The 18299-nt window shown below is 34.8% G+C and overlaps 2 protein-coding genes across 4 annotated transcripts; one reads left to right on the top strand and one right to left on the bottom strand.

Annotated features, from left to right (window-relative positions):
- The first annotated feature begins 6386 nt into the window (after nucleotides 1-6386).
- LOC118056389 (dihydrodipicolinate reductase-like protein CRR1, chloroplastic) lies at nucleotides 6387-9494 on the top strand. 3 transcript variants are annotated; one of them, XM_035068581.2, is made up of 10 exons: nucleotides 6398-6607; nucleotides 6695-6817; nucleotides 6925-6999; nucleotides 7089-7154; nucleotides 7252-7347; nucleotides 7496-7612; nucleotides 7685-7777; nucleotides 7900-8001; nucleotides 8080-8166; nucleotides 8976-9494. In XM_035068581.2, exons 1-10 carry the CDS (start codon nucleotides 6497-6499, stop codon nucleotides 8979-8981), a joined length of 876 nt encoding a protein of 291 aa, XP_034924472.1. In that variant the 5' UTR covers nucleotides 6398-6496; the 3' UTR covers nucleotides 8982-9494. The 3 variants fall into 3 exon arrangements, with proteins under 3 accessions (XP_034924470.1, XP_034924472.1, XP_034924471.1); XM_035068580.2 differs by lacking the exon at nucleotides 8976-9494 and adding an exon at nucleotides 8348-8593 and having other exon boundaries at nucleotides 6401-6607; XM_035068579.2 differs by lacking the exon at nucleotides 8976-9494 and adding an exon at nucleotides 8348-8593 and having other exon boundaries at nucleotides 6387-6607; nucleotides 7496-7777.
- Nucleotides 9495-9947: 453 nt separating this feature from the next.
- LOC118056391 (uncharacterized) lies at nucleotides 9948-16653 on the bottom strand. Its single transcript, XM_035068582.2, has 4 exons — nucleotides 16495-16653; nucleotides 15291-15538; nucleotides 10531-10744; nucleotides 9948-10358 (listed from the first exon to the last, which is right to left on the bottom strand). Exons 1-4 carry the CDS (start codon nucleotides 16630-16632, stop codon nucleotides 10236-10238), a joined length of 723 nt encoding a protein of 240 aa, XP_034924473.1. The 5' UTR covers nucleotides 16633-16653; the 3' UTR covers nucleotides 9948-10235.
- Between the last annotated feature and the right edge of the window lie 1646 nt (nucleotides 16654-18299).

The raw sequence follows: 18299 nt of genomic DNA, 5'->3' as shown, positions 1-18299 counted from the left end.
CTGCCACCGACAGTTTCACACGAGCGAGTCACACGGTCGTGATGTACACGTGTCGATCTATGAGCCGCTTAAAAAAGTCATCCCGCGTGGGATTTGTGTGACGGGGTTTATATTTGGTGCGTACGTGGTTTGATTTAGACAATGTAACCTACCGGTGTCAGCAACTCTGCATAATTTTGAATAGAAGGACGGTTTGGAGTATTATACTTTATATTTATTGGATTTGTCTTAATTTGGACCTATAATTATTATTTATCCACTTGATTTAGACTGAATGTTAATTTTTTTAATGGAAAATTAATTTATTTTATAAATTTAAATATTTTTAGACCATTTCTCTATGTTAAGATTATACTTTTCTCTAGTTATGGATTAAATAGGTTATTCATACGTATTTAAGAGATTTCTTTTTATATTCAAATTAATAAACTTATTATCATTCCAATCATCACTTCGAGAATAACATGAAATATACATAATGAATTCATTAATTTCTTGAATCCAAACTATGAAATTATATTTCAAAAAATTATTTTTCTAAATACAGCAAGTCAACGTAAAAAACACGCCCATAAAATTACAAAATCAAAAAAATCCCAATTAATGTATAAACTAATATAAAAACATCTTCTATGTCAATTGAAAAAAAGAAAAAAAGAAAAAAAAAGATGAACAATAATATATGTGTCATTGTACATGCATGCAATGCACAGACTATAAAGTACGATTATTTCTTCTCGTATTTTATTTCCTTTTTGATGCGCTCGTCTTAACTAGCAATAATGGGATTATAAAATGTCTTATGTGCTATCTTTTCAATAACAAAAGCCTCTTTAATTAGTATAAAGGTGTAATGATTAAATTAGTGAGATTAATTAACATCATTGTGTAATTTTAGGGTTTCGAACAATTGGGTTATAAGGCATGTTTGATTAGGGACAGGATGCCGACCAATTGGCATATAAAAATAGGGTTCTTGGGAAATGCTTTTGCCTGCTTCTGGTTTCATGGAATTTTCTGTGGGACTATATGGTCAAAATTAAGCAGCATGTGATAATGTAACGGGGACACTTTTCTGTACTTTACACTACAAAAATAAAAATGGTTAGAAAAATATTAAGTTCTGGCCAAATAATTTCAGCCACTTCCCTTTTTATTTAGGCAGCAAGACTTCCAGCCACTTGTCTTGGAATCTCTAACGGAGGGGCTAGGAGGAACAATCAAAGCACATCTAATAGTCTTTCTTCAATGCACCAAATTGGACTCATCATATTTAAATGAGAATTTTGTTCGATTAATGAAAACTATTCTTTTACCAAATACTCACATGGTTGATGTTAGTCTTTTAAAAATATTTTTCTGAAATGGGATTCTAAAATCTTGGTCGTTGGATTTGTTATGAAATTCATCTTTAAAATATATTTATTAGGATGGTGATTTTGATAACCTATTTTGTGTAAAATATCTATTCTAATTACTGTTGTAAATAAAAGTTTAACCAAAGAAAAAATCATAAAAGCTGAGAAAATACTCAACTTTTTATTAAGATTTTTATTTTACATATCTTTTTAAATCAAATGGGTCTGATAAATATATTAAATTTAAAATATTTAAACTTGACAGCTAGTCAACTTCAAGGAGTGTGGATTTGGCATTTAGTGAAGTCCAAAACAATGTGATTTTAAAAATTATGTAAGATGTAATGTACTTGGGTTTGACAATTAGCCAAATCTAAAATGTTTGGATTTGGCTATCAGCCAAATACAAAATAACATGGTTCTGATAAAAATGTTAGGTCCAATGTGCCTGACTTGACAGACAACTAAGTTTAAAGCGCATGAGCTTGGTAGTTAACCAGGTTTAAAGTAACATGGATCTGGCAAACATGTTAGACTTAAGATATCTAGACTTGGTAATTAGCCAAGTCCAAGACACGTAGACTTGATAGTCAGTCAACTTTAAAGTAACGCGGGCTTAACAAACATGTCAAATTCAAGATACTTGGACTTGATAGTTAGTTGAGTTCAAGGTTTATAGACTTGGCAGTTAGTCAAATCTAGAAAAACATGGGTCTGACAAGCATGCTAAACTTAAGATACCTGGACTTGACGAACAGTTAAGTCCAATGTGCCTAGGCTTGGTGGCTAGACAAGTTTAAAGTAACATGGGTCTAGCATGTTTGTCACACTCAAAGTGTTTAGACTTGACAGATAATCAAGTTCAAAGTATCATGAATCTGACAAATATGCCAGACTTAAGGTGTCTAAATTTGACAAACAATTAAGTCCATAATGCATAGATTTGGTAGTTTGCTAAGTTTAAAGTAATGTGAATCTAAAACATATGCCAAACTCAAAGTCCGTGAACTTGATGGGCAATCAAGTCCAAGGTGTGACGTTACTAATTATAAAGTTTCATGTTTGATTGTAAACGATTCTCTACCATATAAATATTAAATACATGATAAACCACCATATCTCTTCATCTAGAATAACTACACACATTATGATAATGATTTTTATGTGCTTATAAGTGTGTATAAGGTCTCTTAAGGGACCCTATGCTTACTGTCTCATTAATGATATATAAGAGTTTTTTGCCTCCCATTAATATCGTTGAAAGCAGAGGATTTTTTGGCCTTTTTTTTCATGGAAATGACAAGGTCTAGAGGGTATAAATACCTTATGAACCAACCTGGTATAATTACATTTGACATGTGATGGAGTTGATATGTATTAAAATTATATATAACTTAAAACATTTAAAAGTTATTATCATATTTAACAAGTATTGATAGCATAGATAAATCAAATGTTAAAGATTCGGGGGTAACATTCTCTTGAAGTGGCTGGTTAACGTTGCTGTCATTTGTATAATAAGCTATTAGATCTCGAAGACTTTAATGAACTAGATTCTTTGATTTTCTCCTTAAAACGACTGTTAAATACTAATTGGAAGATATCAATTTACCATCACGATAGATAGTTAATACACACAAGGGGGACAAATTATGTGTTGACATGTAAATTAACCTTATTTTTACGCAATCAATTAGCTATAGGTAGTTTATTCAAAAGTTGAAATGATAAATAGGTGATATTTCGAGGTTTTTAAACTATAAATTTAATTTTAATTTCAATGAATACAAATTAAAAAGCTTTTTTTCTTATAAATTCAGACTGAAATAATTGTGACAAGAAAGGTGATTTTTTTTTTGTGCTTGCGTGTTGCTTATCTCTAATTAGTAATTACATTTCTTTTACAATTCATTTTATTTATAAAAGGAAAAATTAAATATTTTAATCTTTTTCCTACTTTTATCTATCAGAATATTTTCAGATTACGTTTGGTACACCATAACTAAATCATTCTTCAAATTATCAATTTTTTTCTAAATAAACAACTAAAATATCAATTCATTGTTAATTTCCCACAATCTTTTTAACTTTTCCATTTTTTGATCTTCTCTATCTACAAGAACATCATCCAATCCTTGCTTAAAATACAAGATTTTTCCAAGATTTTGTTTTGTTTTTTTTTTTAGCTCGGGAAGGACATTGAGAATTGTAGTACACCATATATGCTTGTTTTTTGTTTCTTACTTGTTTCATACACGTAGAATCACATGCGCACACCATCTCTAACAAGCAACATACAAAGCATTGTCTTGGAAGTCAAAAAATCTGCCTACTTTGAAAATGGCTTCTCATTTGTCCATAGACATATATGTTCTGGTCCAGTCAGTGGATGCTGGGTCTCCATACATTTCCAAAATTTCAAAGTTTTTACGATCTCTCTTCTTGTTTCTTCTATCTTGTAATACCAATATCATTTTCACACCACCATTTGATTATGAATGGACTAAATATATTAGTCAAAAAACCTCCATCGGAGGGTGGTAAGAGGTCCTTGTACTAGCTAGATGATTCATTAGCCAAATTTTAATTAATTTGGAAAACGAAAATCCAACCACCAATTTAAGAACTGAAGAAAGGGATGGGAAAATAAGCAGATCGTAAGAAATTTGAAGAGACTGATAGGTGAACCGACAGCCGAACCTCAAAATCAACTCGTGTAAAATATTGTACCATGAAATGTTATTGGCCACTTAATTTCTGATTAATTAAGCAATCTCCTGCATAGCTAGCTAGTTGCAATGCAAATGATTTAGATAGTTACTCAATGTGTTTTTTTATTTTAATTATTTTTAGCAAATTAAAAGAAAACTATTTAACTTGGGATAATAACATCAAGAGATTTCAAATTTTAAAATATGGGTATGTAGTGCCCTCTAGCTAGTTACTCAATGTATTTTTTTTAAATTATTTTTAGCACATTAAAATTATTAAAAAAAATATTTTGAAAAGTAGATTAAACTGTAAAAATAATTACGCCCTTAAACACATCTAAGACAACATTTTTTTATTCATCTTTCAATTATCTTATATATTGCAACATATGAAACGATGTAATGAAATTGAATTAAGAGTAAGGTTATTAAGGTTGGGCTAATGACATCAAGGTAACTCAAAATTAAACTTAATCTTGTGTATGTATTAAAAAAACAAAGGAAAATTGATCCAAGAATATCTTGAATGATTAACGGTCAACATATTTGCCTTGGTTTACCATTCAATCTTCAATGGTCATGCATTGGAAATCCCCGTTGCCAGCCTGTCACAGTTAAGAAATACTTTAAAAGACATATTCTTCCCCGCGCACAATGATTTGTCTTTTTTATTAGTCCCTCTTTTTTTATTATTATGTTTTTATAGACCAAATTAATGATATTTATTAAGGAATGGCAAGATTTAAAGATGAAGAACTAAAACAACAAAAAGATATTGTTTTTCTAAACTTAGAGCTAAATATATACTTTGATCTTCAACTTCTCAAATTATAAACTGCAGTTCCTAACAATTTATGAAATTTAATTTTAATTTTAAACTTTAATTTTTTTTTTAATTTTTTAATTCTTGATTTGAAAGATAAAAGAGAAAATAATCAAATTATAATAATAAGAGAAAGAAGTTCTCAACTAAAATCGATTCCATCCACAAAAACTAGTGGTTTAAGTGTCAATGGGTTTTCTTTTATGAGAACAGTTTATACAAGGTGTTCCCTCTCCCTTTTTAAACTTGTCTAAAATGATAGATCTGAATTTGAAAAGAATTTTTGTTTTTTGTTGATTGTGGTTTCTAGAGCCAATTTTTTAGTTGTTAGAGGCTAAGGTGTTTAGAGTGTTTTTTTTGTTGTTGTTTTTTCAGGTTAAAATATGATTGAAAATAAGTTTTTTTTTTATTTGAAACAGACCGGTCTGATTTTCCATTGACCTCTGATCGCTTAAATCTAGGAGGTGCAAGCAACTCGTTGCATACTTTTTTTTTTGAAGCATTAAAAAGGCAGTCAACTGTTGTCTATTATTAGAAATTAAATTTTAAACAATAATATAAAAAATAAAAATCGTTAAAAAATTAAATTTTATAATTTAAAAAAGCATATAATATATTTCTCTCAAAATCAATTTGATACTTCATTTTAGATTAAAAACTTTCTTTGTTAGAAATTACTATTATCAAAATCAAGTTATTATATATTGAAAATGATCATATACAACGTTATATATAGTGTTATGTTTTTGTGTGTGTGTGTGTTTTTGAGATGGCAATTCATATTTTTGATGATAATTTAGTTAGTGATCATATTCTAAAAATAATAAAATAAAAAAAAAAAATTATGGTGGTATCAAGTCATGTCGGATATGGCGTTATCATTGGAGGTGGGATCGGTTCCTCTACTTTCTACTCTAAATAGTTGGATTTGATGTCAGTGGGTTATCATTAGCTCTATCTGATCACCATACACGTGGACCCCCATCTCATCACTATACCAATATATTCAACGAGCCTTTGGATCTGCAGACTTCTTCTTGGTCTTTTGACCCGATGAATCGATGAAACCAGCCATGTTCCAAGCTGGATGAACAGCTATGCCTCGTTTGGCTCCATCATTGACATTTGAAGCAAGTCAAGCCCACTAATAACGAAGCCAGTCTTGGCATCACTACTACTAGTCATTTATTTATTCTCCTTTAGAACAATTTATTAGCAGTCGAGTATCATTCTTTCATTATGACGTCATTGCATTCAATAATTGAAGCATCATTCTTTGAGCACCACTTAATAAAACTATTTGCAGATTCTGATTATTATTTAAAAAAAAAAAAAAAACTCAAGACTAATGTTGTAGAATTGTCACCACTTTTTCGTTGATATTGAAGGGAAACGAAATGCCAGAATAGCTTTGCCTCGCATGAGCCCTGTAGCAGCATATGGTGACATGCAAAAGTCCCCATCATAGAATACCGTCCAAACAAGCCCTATCAAATGACGCAAACATTATCCAAGGAAAAAAAAGTGTGGCACGCGAGTAGGCTTATCAACATGGAGCATAGAACAAAATCAGCTGAGACAGAGGACTAGAGCTTGGAATCACCATGGCAGCCCTAAGCTGCCATTTTCATTTCACAGTTCATAAAGTTTCTAAAAATGTGATAACCAGGCCGTTTATCTCCTGCTCAATGCAACCTTCTCAGAGTAATATTAAGGTAACAATTTAATCACCCTCCTTTTGAACTTCAAGTGGAAAAACAAGTACAATACTTTCTTTCTGTCTCTCTGGTGGGTAATTCTAGGTAGTTATCAATGGAGCAGCAAAGGAAATAGGAAGGGCAGCAGTAATTGCAGTAACTAAGGCAAGAGGAATGGAGGTGGCAGGTGCTGTAGATTCCCATTTTGTTGGAGAAGATATTGGAAAGGTTTCCAACTCTTTTTCTCCTTTTGAATCATGATTGTATGTCCCTTGCTCTATAATTTACCCTATGTTCAACCATTAATTAATCCTTTCTTTTCTTGGCCAAAGTAGCTTTGTGACATGGAAGAGCCTCTTGAAATACCAATAATAAATGATCTTACTATGGTATTAGGTTCCATATCTCAGGTAATTCTATGATTAAACTAATTAATTTGTCTCCTTTTCCAACCAAAAGAGTTCATCGATTGAGCAATTTCTGATATCTTTGCATGCAGTCAAAAGAAACAGGAGTAGTAGTTGATTTTACTGATCCTTCCACAGTTTATGACAATGTGAAGCAGGTTCATTTGCTTTCCATCTTGAAATTTATTTTTACATTTTCATCATCAATTACTACTAGTCATAGGCTTTTTTTCCCAATTTGGTGATTCTCATTAGGCAACAGCGTTTGGCATGAGAAGTGTGGTGTATGTTCCTCGGATTAAACTCGACTCGGTTGGAGCATTATCTGCATTCTGTGACAAAGCCAGCATGGTGAGCACAGGGTGAGCTAGATAAACATAATTACAGTTCAGATTTGGTGATTCCTAGGACTTACAGAAGCTTCGGCAATCCATCTTAGAGCAGCATGTTATCTGAAATTTTTTGTTGAGATTATTTCATACAGCGAAAATGACTGCAGGGTTGTCTGATTGCACCAACTCTGTCCATTGGTTCTATACTCCTTCAGCAAGCTGCCATCACAGCTTCCTTTCATTACAACAACGCAGAAATTGTTGAATCAAAAGCAAATCCAATAGTAAGTGGTAGGAACAATTTTAAGAAGAGTAATTCAATCAAGCAATGTTTTTTTAATGCCTTTGGTGCACAGGATTTTCCGTCAATGGATGCTATTCAGATTTCAAAGAACCTCTCTAACCTGGGTCAGATTTACAACAGAGAAGATATATCTACAGATGTAGTGGTAAGGTTTTCTTTCTCGCTTAATAACCATGATGGAGATCAATCAAGAAGGTTTAAAAACATTAAACCTTTATAGTTTGAATATTGATGAGATGACACAATGTATAATTTTCATCCTGCAAGGCAAGAGGCCAAGTTATAGGAGAGGATGGTGTTAGGGTACATAGCATGGTCCTACCAGGGCTTCCCTCTAGTACAACTGTTTACTTCTCTGGCCCAGGAGAGGTATGTTTTCTGCTTCACTATTCCCATTTTCTGTAACCTGTAAAGGACCAATCCAACCATTGTTGCTGATGGCCTCAGGTTTACTCTATCAAACATGATATCACTGATGTGCAATCCCTCATGCCTGGCCTGCTCTTGGCTATCAGAAAGGTCATCCGACTTAAGGTAAACCGATTCCAAAAGCATTCATCCCTTTCTTTCGAGAAATTATGACACATACTTGATCCGCATAGACTACAACAATTTGGCTGAATGGCCCTGCAAACGCCATTGTTATAACTTAGCTTTTTTGCTTCAGTCCTTTTCAAAGTTCAGCCATTAATACATTTCTTTGTTATCATGGCAGAATCTAGTGTATGGGTTGGAGAAATTTTTGTAAGCAGCCAAACATCCTTCTCAGGCTTCTGCATGGAACCTAATATTTTTACAGTTTAGACAAAAAAAAAAAAAAAAAAACGTGTCATCCTGTGGACAAATGTTACAGAAAGGGAGGGAGAAGAAGATTTTGTTACTTGTTACTTTGTGATGAGCATATCCAATTATTTTCATTCACTTTGAAATTTATGTGATTCAGTAGACTAATTTCATGAGATTTCATGGTTTTGAGCTTCTGATTTTTGAGATATAACATGAGGGAGGCTTGTTTAAGGTTCCATATAACTAGTTTAATCAAAGGTAGGGATGCCTGGCAAATTTGATGGGTTTCATGCTTGATCTCTATTTGGTTGCTGAGTAATTCCAGAACAAACAGAGCAGTTTAAGTTTCAATTAGATTAACAAAAATAAATTTGCCCTTAAAAGAACAACGGCTTTTACAGCATTTCATGTGATCATATCCAGTTGGGGTCGGTTGAATTTGCCTTAAACTGCAACTTCACACTGTAACTACAGGATTCATGAAAATTTTACTTCTAAGAAGCTAATTTATGTTCTTGCAAGAACCAAAATTTCATGTTAATAATCTAATTCACTAGGGGTGATTGGCTATCTTCGAATCAAGAAGATGTAATCGCCAGGAAAGTTCAAGGGAAATTCGCTCAATGTTTTCAACCTCAACGGAAAATCCTCCTCCCCGTTGGTCCATTCTGGAGATGCTGCAAACTATACTGCTGGGATTGATCCTGAACTTGCAGCTTGGTGCTTTCCTGGAACTGTAGCCTCTTACACAAAAGAAGGAGTGGTCATGTGCGATTGTTCCTACCACAATTGCCTTGGTGGAAGGGTCAGTGGGAGTTACAATGCCCGTGTCCATTGACGTATCTGTACCTTTTCCCTGTTCTCTTTCTCTGATCAGTCCCAAGGACTACTCTCAGCTACTGTACCACATGAGATCCACACGGTAACTTGAAATGTTAAAGTACTAAACTGGTTTGCACCAGGAACTCTATGGATCTCTCTGAATAAAGCTTGCATATTTATTGTGATAAGTTAATCTGTTTGAATAGAAGTTTCCTAAGCTATGAAATGTGTTGCATGGTGATGGTATTCTTTCACTCATTTTCTTGTTTAAAGGAATTATTCAGGAGAAATTTTAGCTATCATGTTCTGCAGAAGAAAAGGGAAAACATAATTCCTTTATAACAGATCATATATGGGATATTGAGATTGGCGCAACTGGCGTGACCTTCATCCATAAGTTTGAGCTTAAAAGAACCTCACTTCCCTTGATTTGCAGAGGAAATCCAGCAAATATGCTGTTAACGTCTATCACTGTAGTTCAGGCAATGCTTCAAATTTCCGGTTTTAGCAAGGCAACCATCACTCTTTCAATAACTAAGCTAGGGCCATTTTTTTATGCATGGACAAAATATTCAAATCACATTCCAGCATCAACAAATCGGCAACAGAATGCCCTGCAGAAAAAAGGCGAGCAACAGACCAAACTGCATTCTACGACACCATTGTTAATCAGCAGCATACAGAAAGAACAATGGAATCCAGATCTCTTAGATAAATGATCTTGGCATTACAAGAGGTGCACCAAGTCTGCTCATTTTGCATGTTAGTTGCCTCCACAATACAAAAATTGGGTTCGTCTGAGAAGGATAATAAATTACAAGAAGATATGCCAAAATTTAAAATATAATCCCAGGATGAACCCAAGAATAATCGAAAATTACAAGGGGAAGTTGGGATTCCATTTTAACACATGGAAAATATAAGAAAGCATAACTGGAGGAACCTAAAGTGAAAAGCTTACAGAGCTTGCTTGATATAAAAATGATCATAGAGCTTCAAGCAAAACATACATCTGAACGAAAAATGTATTTCACACCCTTAGTAACGTTCCGAGCTTCATGCAGCATACACTTGTCCCCATGAATATGTAGGAGAGCCATCCCTTCAACAGGAGCCACCTACAGAGTTCAGATGGGTATCACAATTCACAAGATGCATTGGATTAGATACTTAAACTCATCCATAAGGGTAAGAAAAACAAAAAAGATTGTTGAACAAGGAGGAAATACAAATGAAAGGAAGGAAAAAAATAAAAAACAAATTTTGAAATGTAAAATAGAAGGAATTTACATCTGCCACGACACTATTCCTTGGTCCATAGAAGACAGTCTCTCCTCCAACTAGAGGCTCTGAGGAAGAATCCTTCTGGCTGTTCGGATCAGTTTTAGTTTTGGCTTTAGTTGCACCACTTAAATATATTAAAAGAGTATAATGAGTGCGCTTCCCATCACCCAGATTAACACTTTCATCAATATGTCGTCCAAAGCGCTGACCAACCTTGTACCTGAAAAGGTAGAAAACCCGTTGTTGCTACCCAATTTTTGACCCATGTTTTGATATATTTTCAAAAAAATCCAAAAATAGAGAAAAACAAAGAAAATCCAAAAAATATGTTTTTTAATATATTTTCGTCATTTTAGCATTTTCAACGTCGTCTAAAAAGAATTTAATTTTTCAAAAGCGTTCGACTTTTCACACGTCGTTTTTAAAATCATTGATTTTCCTCATCGAGTCGACGTTGATATTGCTCGTTTTCAAAAAATACAAAAAAAACAAGAAAAATCAAATTTTACAAAAAAAGAAAGTTAAGGGACCAATTTTGAAAACTTGGCAACATTTTGCCTATAAATACTGGTTTTCTCAACACATTCAAGGAGAAGGGGGGTCAATTTTGACACATTCAGAAAAAAATACAAAAACCCTAAAACCCAACTCTTTCTCCCCACTCAAAAAGGGGCCGGCGGCGCCTTCAGCGTAGTCGCCATTCTGTCGCACCCCAAAAAAATTCAGCGCGCGGCATCGGCTGGCAATTTAAGTCTCATTGTGGTTTGCTGGAATTTGGTTCGTTGGAGTCGCCACCTAGTAATTGATTGCGGGCTACTAGGAAACCGGATGTACTGGTCTCGTTAGAGATTCGCGGGTACGGGACTGGTTGTGGTTAGGGAAGGTATTAGCACTCCTAACACACCCTACCTGAGATAAGCTGCTTCGCGAATTTGATGTGTTAAAGAAGTTTTAATAATTGTCTTTTCATCGAAAATTAGAAATATCACTTACGTATAAGTTAATAATTCTTAACCGAGATCCGATCAAAATATTAAATTCTTCTTTAATATATTTGCAATTCTATCATTAAAAAGAACATAAATAAATAATTCAATAAAAAAAAATAAACACATGCATACACTTTCACTATTTTTTGTTTCTTTTTCTTTTCTTTTTCATCCATATTTACAAAATACAAATGGTTCAAAAATCAACAAAACAATTACATCAAACAATTCAAAATTACAAAACAAACCCTAAAACATCCTAAAGCTTCAGGAACAGTGCAGGGAAGGCTTCTGGGGCAGAAAACAGTAGTGGCGCGTCTTCCCACGCGCCCCGCGCACTGGTGGCGCGTGGGTTCACGCACCACCGCAGGAAAAGCCCAGAAACAGAGGGCGTCTAGATCGACTTCTTCTTCTCAACCTCCCTACGCCGGCGATGACCTGCAAAGCATCCGAAAACAACACAGGCAGTTGATTTTAATTTGTTTGTTTCATTTTTAGATCTGTTTCTCTTCCTTTCGCTGGTTGCAGATCCGGTTGAGGAGTGGTCGGATGGTGGTCGTGGCGGCCGCTGCTGCGGAGAGGAAGAAGGCGTTGTTGATGGCTTAGAGGAGCGCCGCCGAGATGGAGAGGGTCTGGTGCTGGTCGGCCGAAGAAGGAGACCGTGGGCACTGCCGGGGACGGCGCTGCTGCCGTTGGAGGCTGAACTCGTCCGGTGTTGGAGGAACCACCGTGAGTGAGAGAGGGGCTGCTGTGTGTTGTGGAATGGAGGGGAGTTGGATCTGTTGAGAGATCAGAGAGTGAGGTGGCCGGTGGAGGAAGAAGAGAAAACTGGAAAATCAAAGTGGTGGGGGGCTGTTTGGCCGGTTCTTTGTGAGGAAGAAAAAAATGATGGCCCCGGGGAGGATGGAGAGGCTACAGGAGAAGATGAGATCGGCTGAGAAGGTCTGTGTGGGGGAGAAAAAAAAATTCAACGTGGGGGCCGACGGCTGGTTTTCAGAGAAGAACATTAGGAAAAAAAATTTAAAACCAGGGGGAAGGCGCCGCCGGCCCCTTTTTGAGTGGAGAGAAAGAGTTGGGTTTTAGAGTTTTTGTATTTTTTTCTGAATGTGTCAAAATTGACCCCCCTTCTCCTTGAATGTGTTGAGAAAACCAGTATTTATAGGCAAAATGTTGCCAAGTTTTCAAAATTGGTCCCTTAACTTTCTTTTTTTGTAAAATTTAATTTTTCAAAAGATTTTCAAACGCGTTCGACTTTTCACACGTCGTTTTTAAAATCATTGATTTTCCTCATCGAGTCGACGTTGATATTGCTCGTTTTCAAAAAATACAAGAAAAATCAAATTTTACAAAAAAAGAAAGTTAAGGGACCAATTTTGAAAACTTGGCAACATTTTGCCTATAAATACTGGTTTTCTCAACACATTCAAGGAGAAGAGGGGTCAATTTTGACACATTCAAAAAAAAATACAAAAACCCTAAAACCCAACTCTTTCTCCCCACTCAAAAAAGGGGCCGGTGGCGCCTTCCCCCTGGTTTTAAATTTTTTTTCCTAATGTTCTTCTCTGAAAACCAGCCACCGGCCCCCCACGTTGAATTTTTTTTCTCTCCCCCACACAGACCTTCTCAGCCGATCTCATCTTCTCCTGTAGCCTCTCCATCCTCCCCGGGGCTATTATTTTTTTCTTCCTCACAAAGAACCAGCCAAACAGCCCCCCACCACTTTGATTTTCCAGTTTTCTCTTCTTCCTCCACCGGCCACCTCACTCTCTGATCTCTCAACAGATCCAACTCCCCTCCATTCCACAACACACAGCAGCCCCTCTCTCACTCACGGTGGTTCCTCCAACACCGGACGAGTTCAGCCTCCAACAGCAGCAGCGCCGTCCCCGGCAGTGCCCTCAGACCCACGGTCTCCTTCTTCGGCCGACCAGCACCAGACCCTCTCCATCTCGGCGGCGCTCCTCTAAGCCATCAACAACGCCTTCTTCCTCTCCGCAACAGCGACGACCGCCACAGACCCGACCACAGCACCGCCACCGACCACTCCTCAACCGGATCTGCAACCAGCGAAGGAAGAGAAACAGATCTAAAAATGAAACAAACAAATTAAAATCAACTGCCTGTGTTGTTTTCGGATGCTTTGCAGGTCACCGCCGGCGTAGGGAGGTTCAGAAGAAGAAGTCGATCCAGACGCCCTCTGTTTCTGGGCTTTTCCTGCAGTGGCGCGTGAACCCACGCGCCACCAGTGCGCGGGGCGCGTGGGAAGACGCGCCGCCACTGTTTTCTGCCCCCAGAAGCCTTCCCAGCACTGTTCCCGTGCACTGTTCCTGAAGCTTTAGGATGTTTTAGGGTTTGTTTTGTAATTTTGAATTGTTTGATGTAATTGTTTTGTTGATTTTTGAACCATTTGTATTTTGTAAATATGGATGTAAAAGAAAAGAAAAGAAAAAGAAAAAGAAACAAAAAATAGTGAAAGTGTATGTGTGTAAATTTTTTTTTTTATTGAATTATTTATTTATTTTCTTTTTAATGATAGAATTGCAAATATATTAAAGAAGAATTTAATATTTTGATCGGATCTCGGTTAAGAATTATTAACTTATACGTAAGTGATATTTCTAATTTTCGATGAAAAGACAATTATTAAAACTTCTTTAACACATCAAATTCGCGAAGCAGCTTACTTCAGGTAGGGTGTGTTAGGGGTGCTAATACCTTCCCTAACCACAACCAGTCCCGTACCCGCGAATCTCTGACGAGACCAGTACATCCGGTTTCCTAGTAGCCCGCAATTAATTACTAGGTAGCGACTCCAACGAACCAAATTCCAGCAAACCACAATGAGACTTAAATCGCCAGCCGATGCCGCGCGCTGAATTTTTTTGGGGTGCGACACCCGTTGAATTCCAATTAAGCATGAAATCCCAAACTATACAGGAGGCACAAAGACTTGGTCTTTACTTCTTATAATAAAGCAAATGACAGTACAGTAAAAGCATGCAGGTTATACAGATGTTCTATGCTAAAACTCAACTGAACAGCAACTCAACTACACTAATCTTTAATTCTAAACTAGCCGGATCTTCCCTAAGCTAGCCAGATCTTCCTAAGATAATTAAGTTATTACAGTTTTATGGATTGCTTGCAACTCATTGACAAGTCTCACACCTAGAGTAATACTTCCATATACAAATTCATAGCTCGTAGATGTTTTATAAAATAGCTAGTTATGCACAATTACTTAAATTCACTAAAAGAACTGGAATATTTTATGGTGCTTTACTATTGATAATAAATCCATGCCTTAGGTTTGTCGATTGGCAAGCGTGGAGGCTAGAGGTCACGGGTTTGAGAGTTGAAACGCAATTATTTTCACAAGTGTGACAGATGATCTGTCACATTTTTTTTTTCAAAAAAAATATGGGGCTTAATAAAAAAAATAATGAAAGGCCAGGCACAAGGGCTTGGCCTCAGGCCCACACATGGCTGACCTTCTAAGGGTGGGCTAGGCGCTAGGCCTGGCCCTGCTATTTCTTCTCTTTTTCACTTTTTTCCTGTTTTTTTCTTTGGTTTTTTTTACATAGATAAAAAAAATTTACAATGTTCACTTACCCTACAGTTTTGACATGGTTTTTAAATACTACTAGAAATTTTCATATTAATTTTAATAAATTTTTTTCAATTATTATGTATCTGATCTAATAATAATAATAATGATAATGATAATAATCTGTATAAAAATTGAGAAAAAGTGTAGGGCAATAAAATTCAACAAACCTGTAGAATCTGATATTTGGATTCAAGCCGACAGCAACCTTCCCCCGAATTTTAATGTCAGAAAACAATTTGCTTAGTCCTGACTCCCATACCGCATTTGCAAGAACAGGATCATTGACAGAAAGTCTATCATTATCTCTATAAGCTTCACCGTGTGTTGGACCCAGACTCCCTTGGTGAGCAAAACCAATAGATTCTGCAGCTTTAACAAATGCCTTTGATTCGGCAGAAGAGAAGAAATCTTGCACCTGAACATATCACACAAATTAAAACTATTTCAATCATAAAATTGAAAAAGAAAAGCAGTAAAAGAAAAAACCACTTCTACAAGCATTTGCATATGGTCAGCCTAGCTGAAATGGGAATCAGTATTTCTTGTTTTGTTGTTATATAGTACTACCCTTCATGTCTAACTAAAGATGAAGAAAAAAGAGTATTACAACATAAGTCAAGGTCACACCTCCCACTATCAGAAATTCAAAAATTTCCTCACTTCAGACAGCTGAACATAGAGTTGTTTTTTTTAGGACACACTGCATGTCTTTAGTCCTGCTATTTTCTTGAGCCAGAGACTGCATTTGCTTATGGTTTTTTCCTCTTTTTAAGAACATTTCATTACATAAAACATTCGCATGACAGACTCTTACCTCGTAATCTCAATTCACATCAAACTTGATCATCTAGATACCCCATTTATATTACTTTTGATTGCATAACACCCTGCAACCGAATGGGAAACCTTCCCTCTCTAGGAAACTATGGATACATTTTCAAATTCTTTGACCTCAGCTTATCAAACTAACATCATATCTAAGCTCTAAAACATTCCATAAAAACAGGTCCAAACTACTACTATTATTAACCACATAATCATTCAACAATCTTAAATCCCACACAACTCATCTCACAAATGAAGAAAGGTTCTCAATTCTCAAACCAGATTCCTGTTTAAACAATTCAACACTGTCAAAACTCAAAGATTTAAACTTTATCTAAAGCCCCCTCGTACCCATATCTATTTCAATTCCACCCCTTTATACTCAATTCCCTACCACAACTACAAGAACCCATGTCAAAAAAATACTCAAGGAACATAACTTTGAACAAGAACTCATTCAAACACTTCAAAAACCAAAGTGGGCATGATTGTAAATTTGCAATTGCTAAATCTTGACCGTAAATATGAGAAATTTGTAAGACTTACAGTAAATAGATCGTTGTCTTTGAGACGAGTAATTTGGAGATTCTTTTTGGGTTTAATGAGAGGCCACTTCTCTGCTGCTTTTCTATCTCCCATCTTTCTCCTCTTCGCACTTCTGACTGCTGTTTCTGCTTCAGCCATTGATGGGCAGCTCTTAACTCGTGATACTTTGGGCTAATTATATAGTTTTCAGGCTAAAATTAATAAAAATGGGCCTCTATTAGGTCAGCTCACTTTGAACATACAATCAACAAGCCCACAATAATCCTATTTCTTTTGCTTTTTTTTGACAACTTCTCAGTATAATTCAATTTCTACTAGTCCCTGGCTAGCATTTTGCACTCCACCGCGGGGAAGATAAAAACATTAAATGTCAAAAAGACTAGGCAGTGGAAGAGTTTTTTTGAAATCGTTATTAAATCTACACACAAGTAAAACTTTAAAATTCTTAACTCCACTTCTTCTTCTTCTTTTTTTTTTTAATCTGAGTTTTAAATTAAATTATATATAAATTGTTCAGATATCACTCTATCAACTCATTTAGTTAAAAAAAACAATCCTAAATTATTGAATAAAAACATTATTTGTTTTTTTTTTAAAATTTCAAGATATCATCTTTTTTTTTGTCAAATATGAAAAAAAACAAATATATTGGATCAATTAAGACTTTGTTACTTGACTCACCAAATTCATGACTTAGATCATGGACTTCACTAGATTTAATAAATTTAATAAATTATTTTTCACTTTATTATATAATACAAAAAATAAACACTTGCAAAATTACAAAAAATAAACACTTGCAAAATTATGTACGAGTCAAATATCATGATGTTTATTTTAGATCATGATGACCTCATAACAAGCAAAGTAAAACAAATCATGAAGAACAATTAAAAACTAATCAAATATTAAATGATCAAATTAAATAAAAAATTAATAAAAACCGAACATGCCTAAACAACATTAAAGAATGAAATTGTAAAAAAAAAATCAAAGAAAAAAAAACTTAGCTCAATATGCCTCGACCTTTCAAAGAGCTCGAGTGTAATGGCCTAGGACATGCCCATTCATTTGGGTCCTATTTTTTCTTTTTAAGGGGTAAATGACATGTCTTTTTAAAAAAGCAGGCAACATAAAAAAAGCATGCGATGCGGTGCTTCTTGTTTCAAGAATATGACCACCACCATGGTCGCTAGGAAATCAGGAATGAGATTTTTTGAATTTAAAAATGATTTTTCAATCCATTTTCACCCAAAAAGAACAACTAATAAACATCATCAAAAAACTCCTTAACCACCTACCACCCCTGAAAAGCCTTAAATTCAACCAAAAAATGAAAGTGAATTGAATAAAAAAAATTAAAATGAAAGCTGGTCTATTTTTTTATACATCTTATAGAAAACCTATATTACCGTTAAACTTTTCTCATCGAATGAAATCTATTGCACCAAGATTAATGAGTTTCATTTTTTAAAAATAGTCAAACTAACCACTTTGTTCATCCTTGTTGTTTTTAGATGACTTTCTCTCTCATTTCTCAAAGTTATAAATTAAAAAATAAATAAAATAACTTTCGGACCACAATAAAAATTGTTTAGAGTTTAGGATCGGACACATATTTTCTTTGTATTTTACATTTTAGTTCTTATTCTTTTAATTTGGTAGTTTTGTCATAATTTAAAACTATTTTCATCTAATTAGTGTATAAAGAAATTAAACTAAAAGAAAAAAGTTTGAAAATGCAAAAGAAAAAAGAAAAGAAAAATCAGAAGTTTCATTGTTAATATAAATAGTAAAACTCCATC

This window comes from Populus alba, chromosome 15, assembly GCF_005239225.2.
Source record: "Populus alba chromosome 15, ASM523922v2, whole genome shotgun sequence".
NCBI classification, from domain to species: Eukaryota; Viridiplantae; Streptophyta; class Magnoliopsida; order Malpighiales; family Salicaceae; genus Populus; species Populus alba.
The sequence above is the reverse complement of the archived record's forward strand: the minus strand, read 5'-3'. Positions and strand labels throughout refer to the sequence as shown.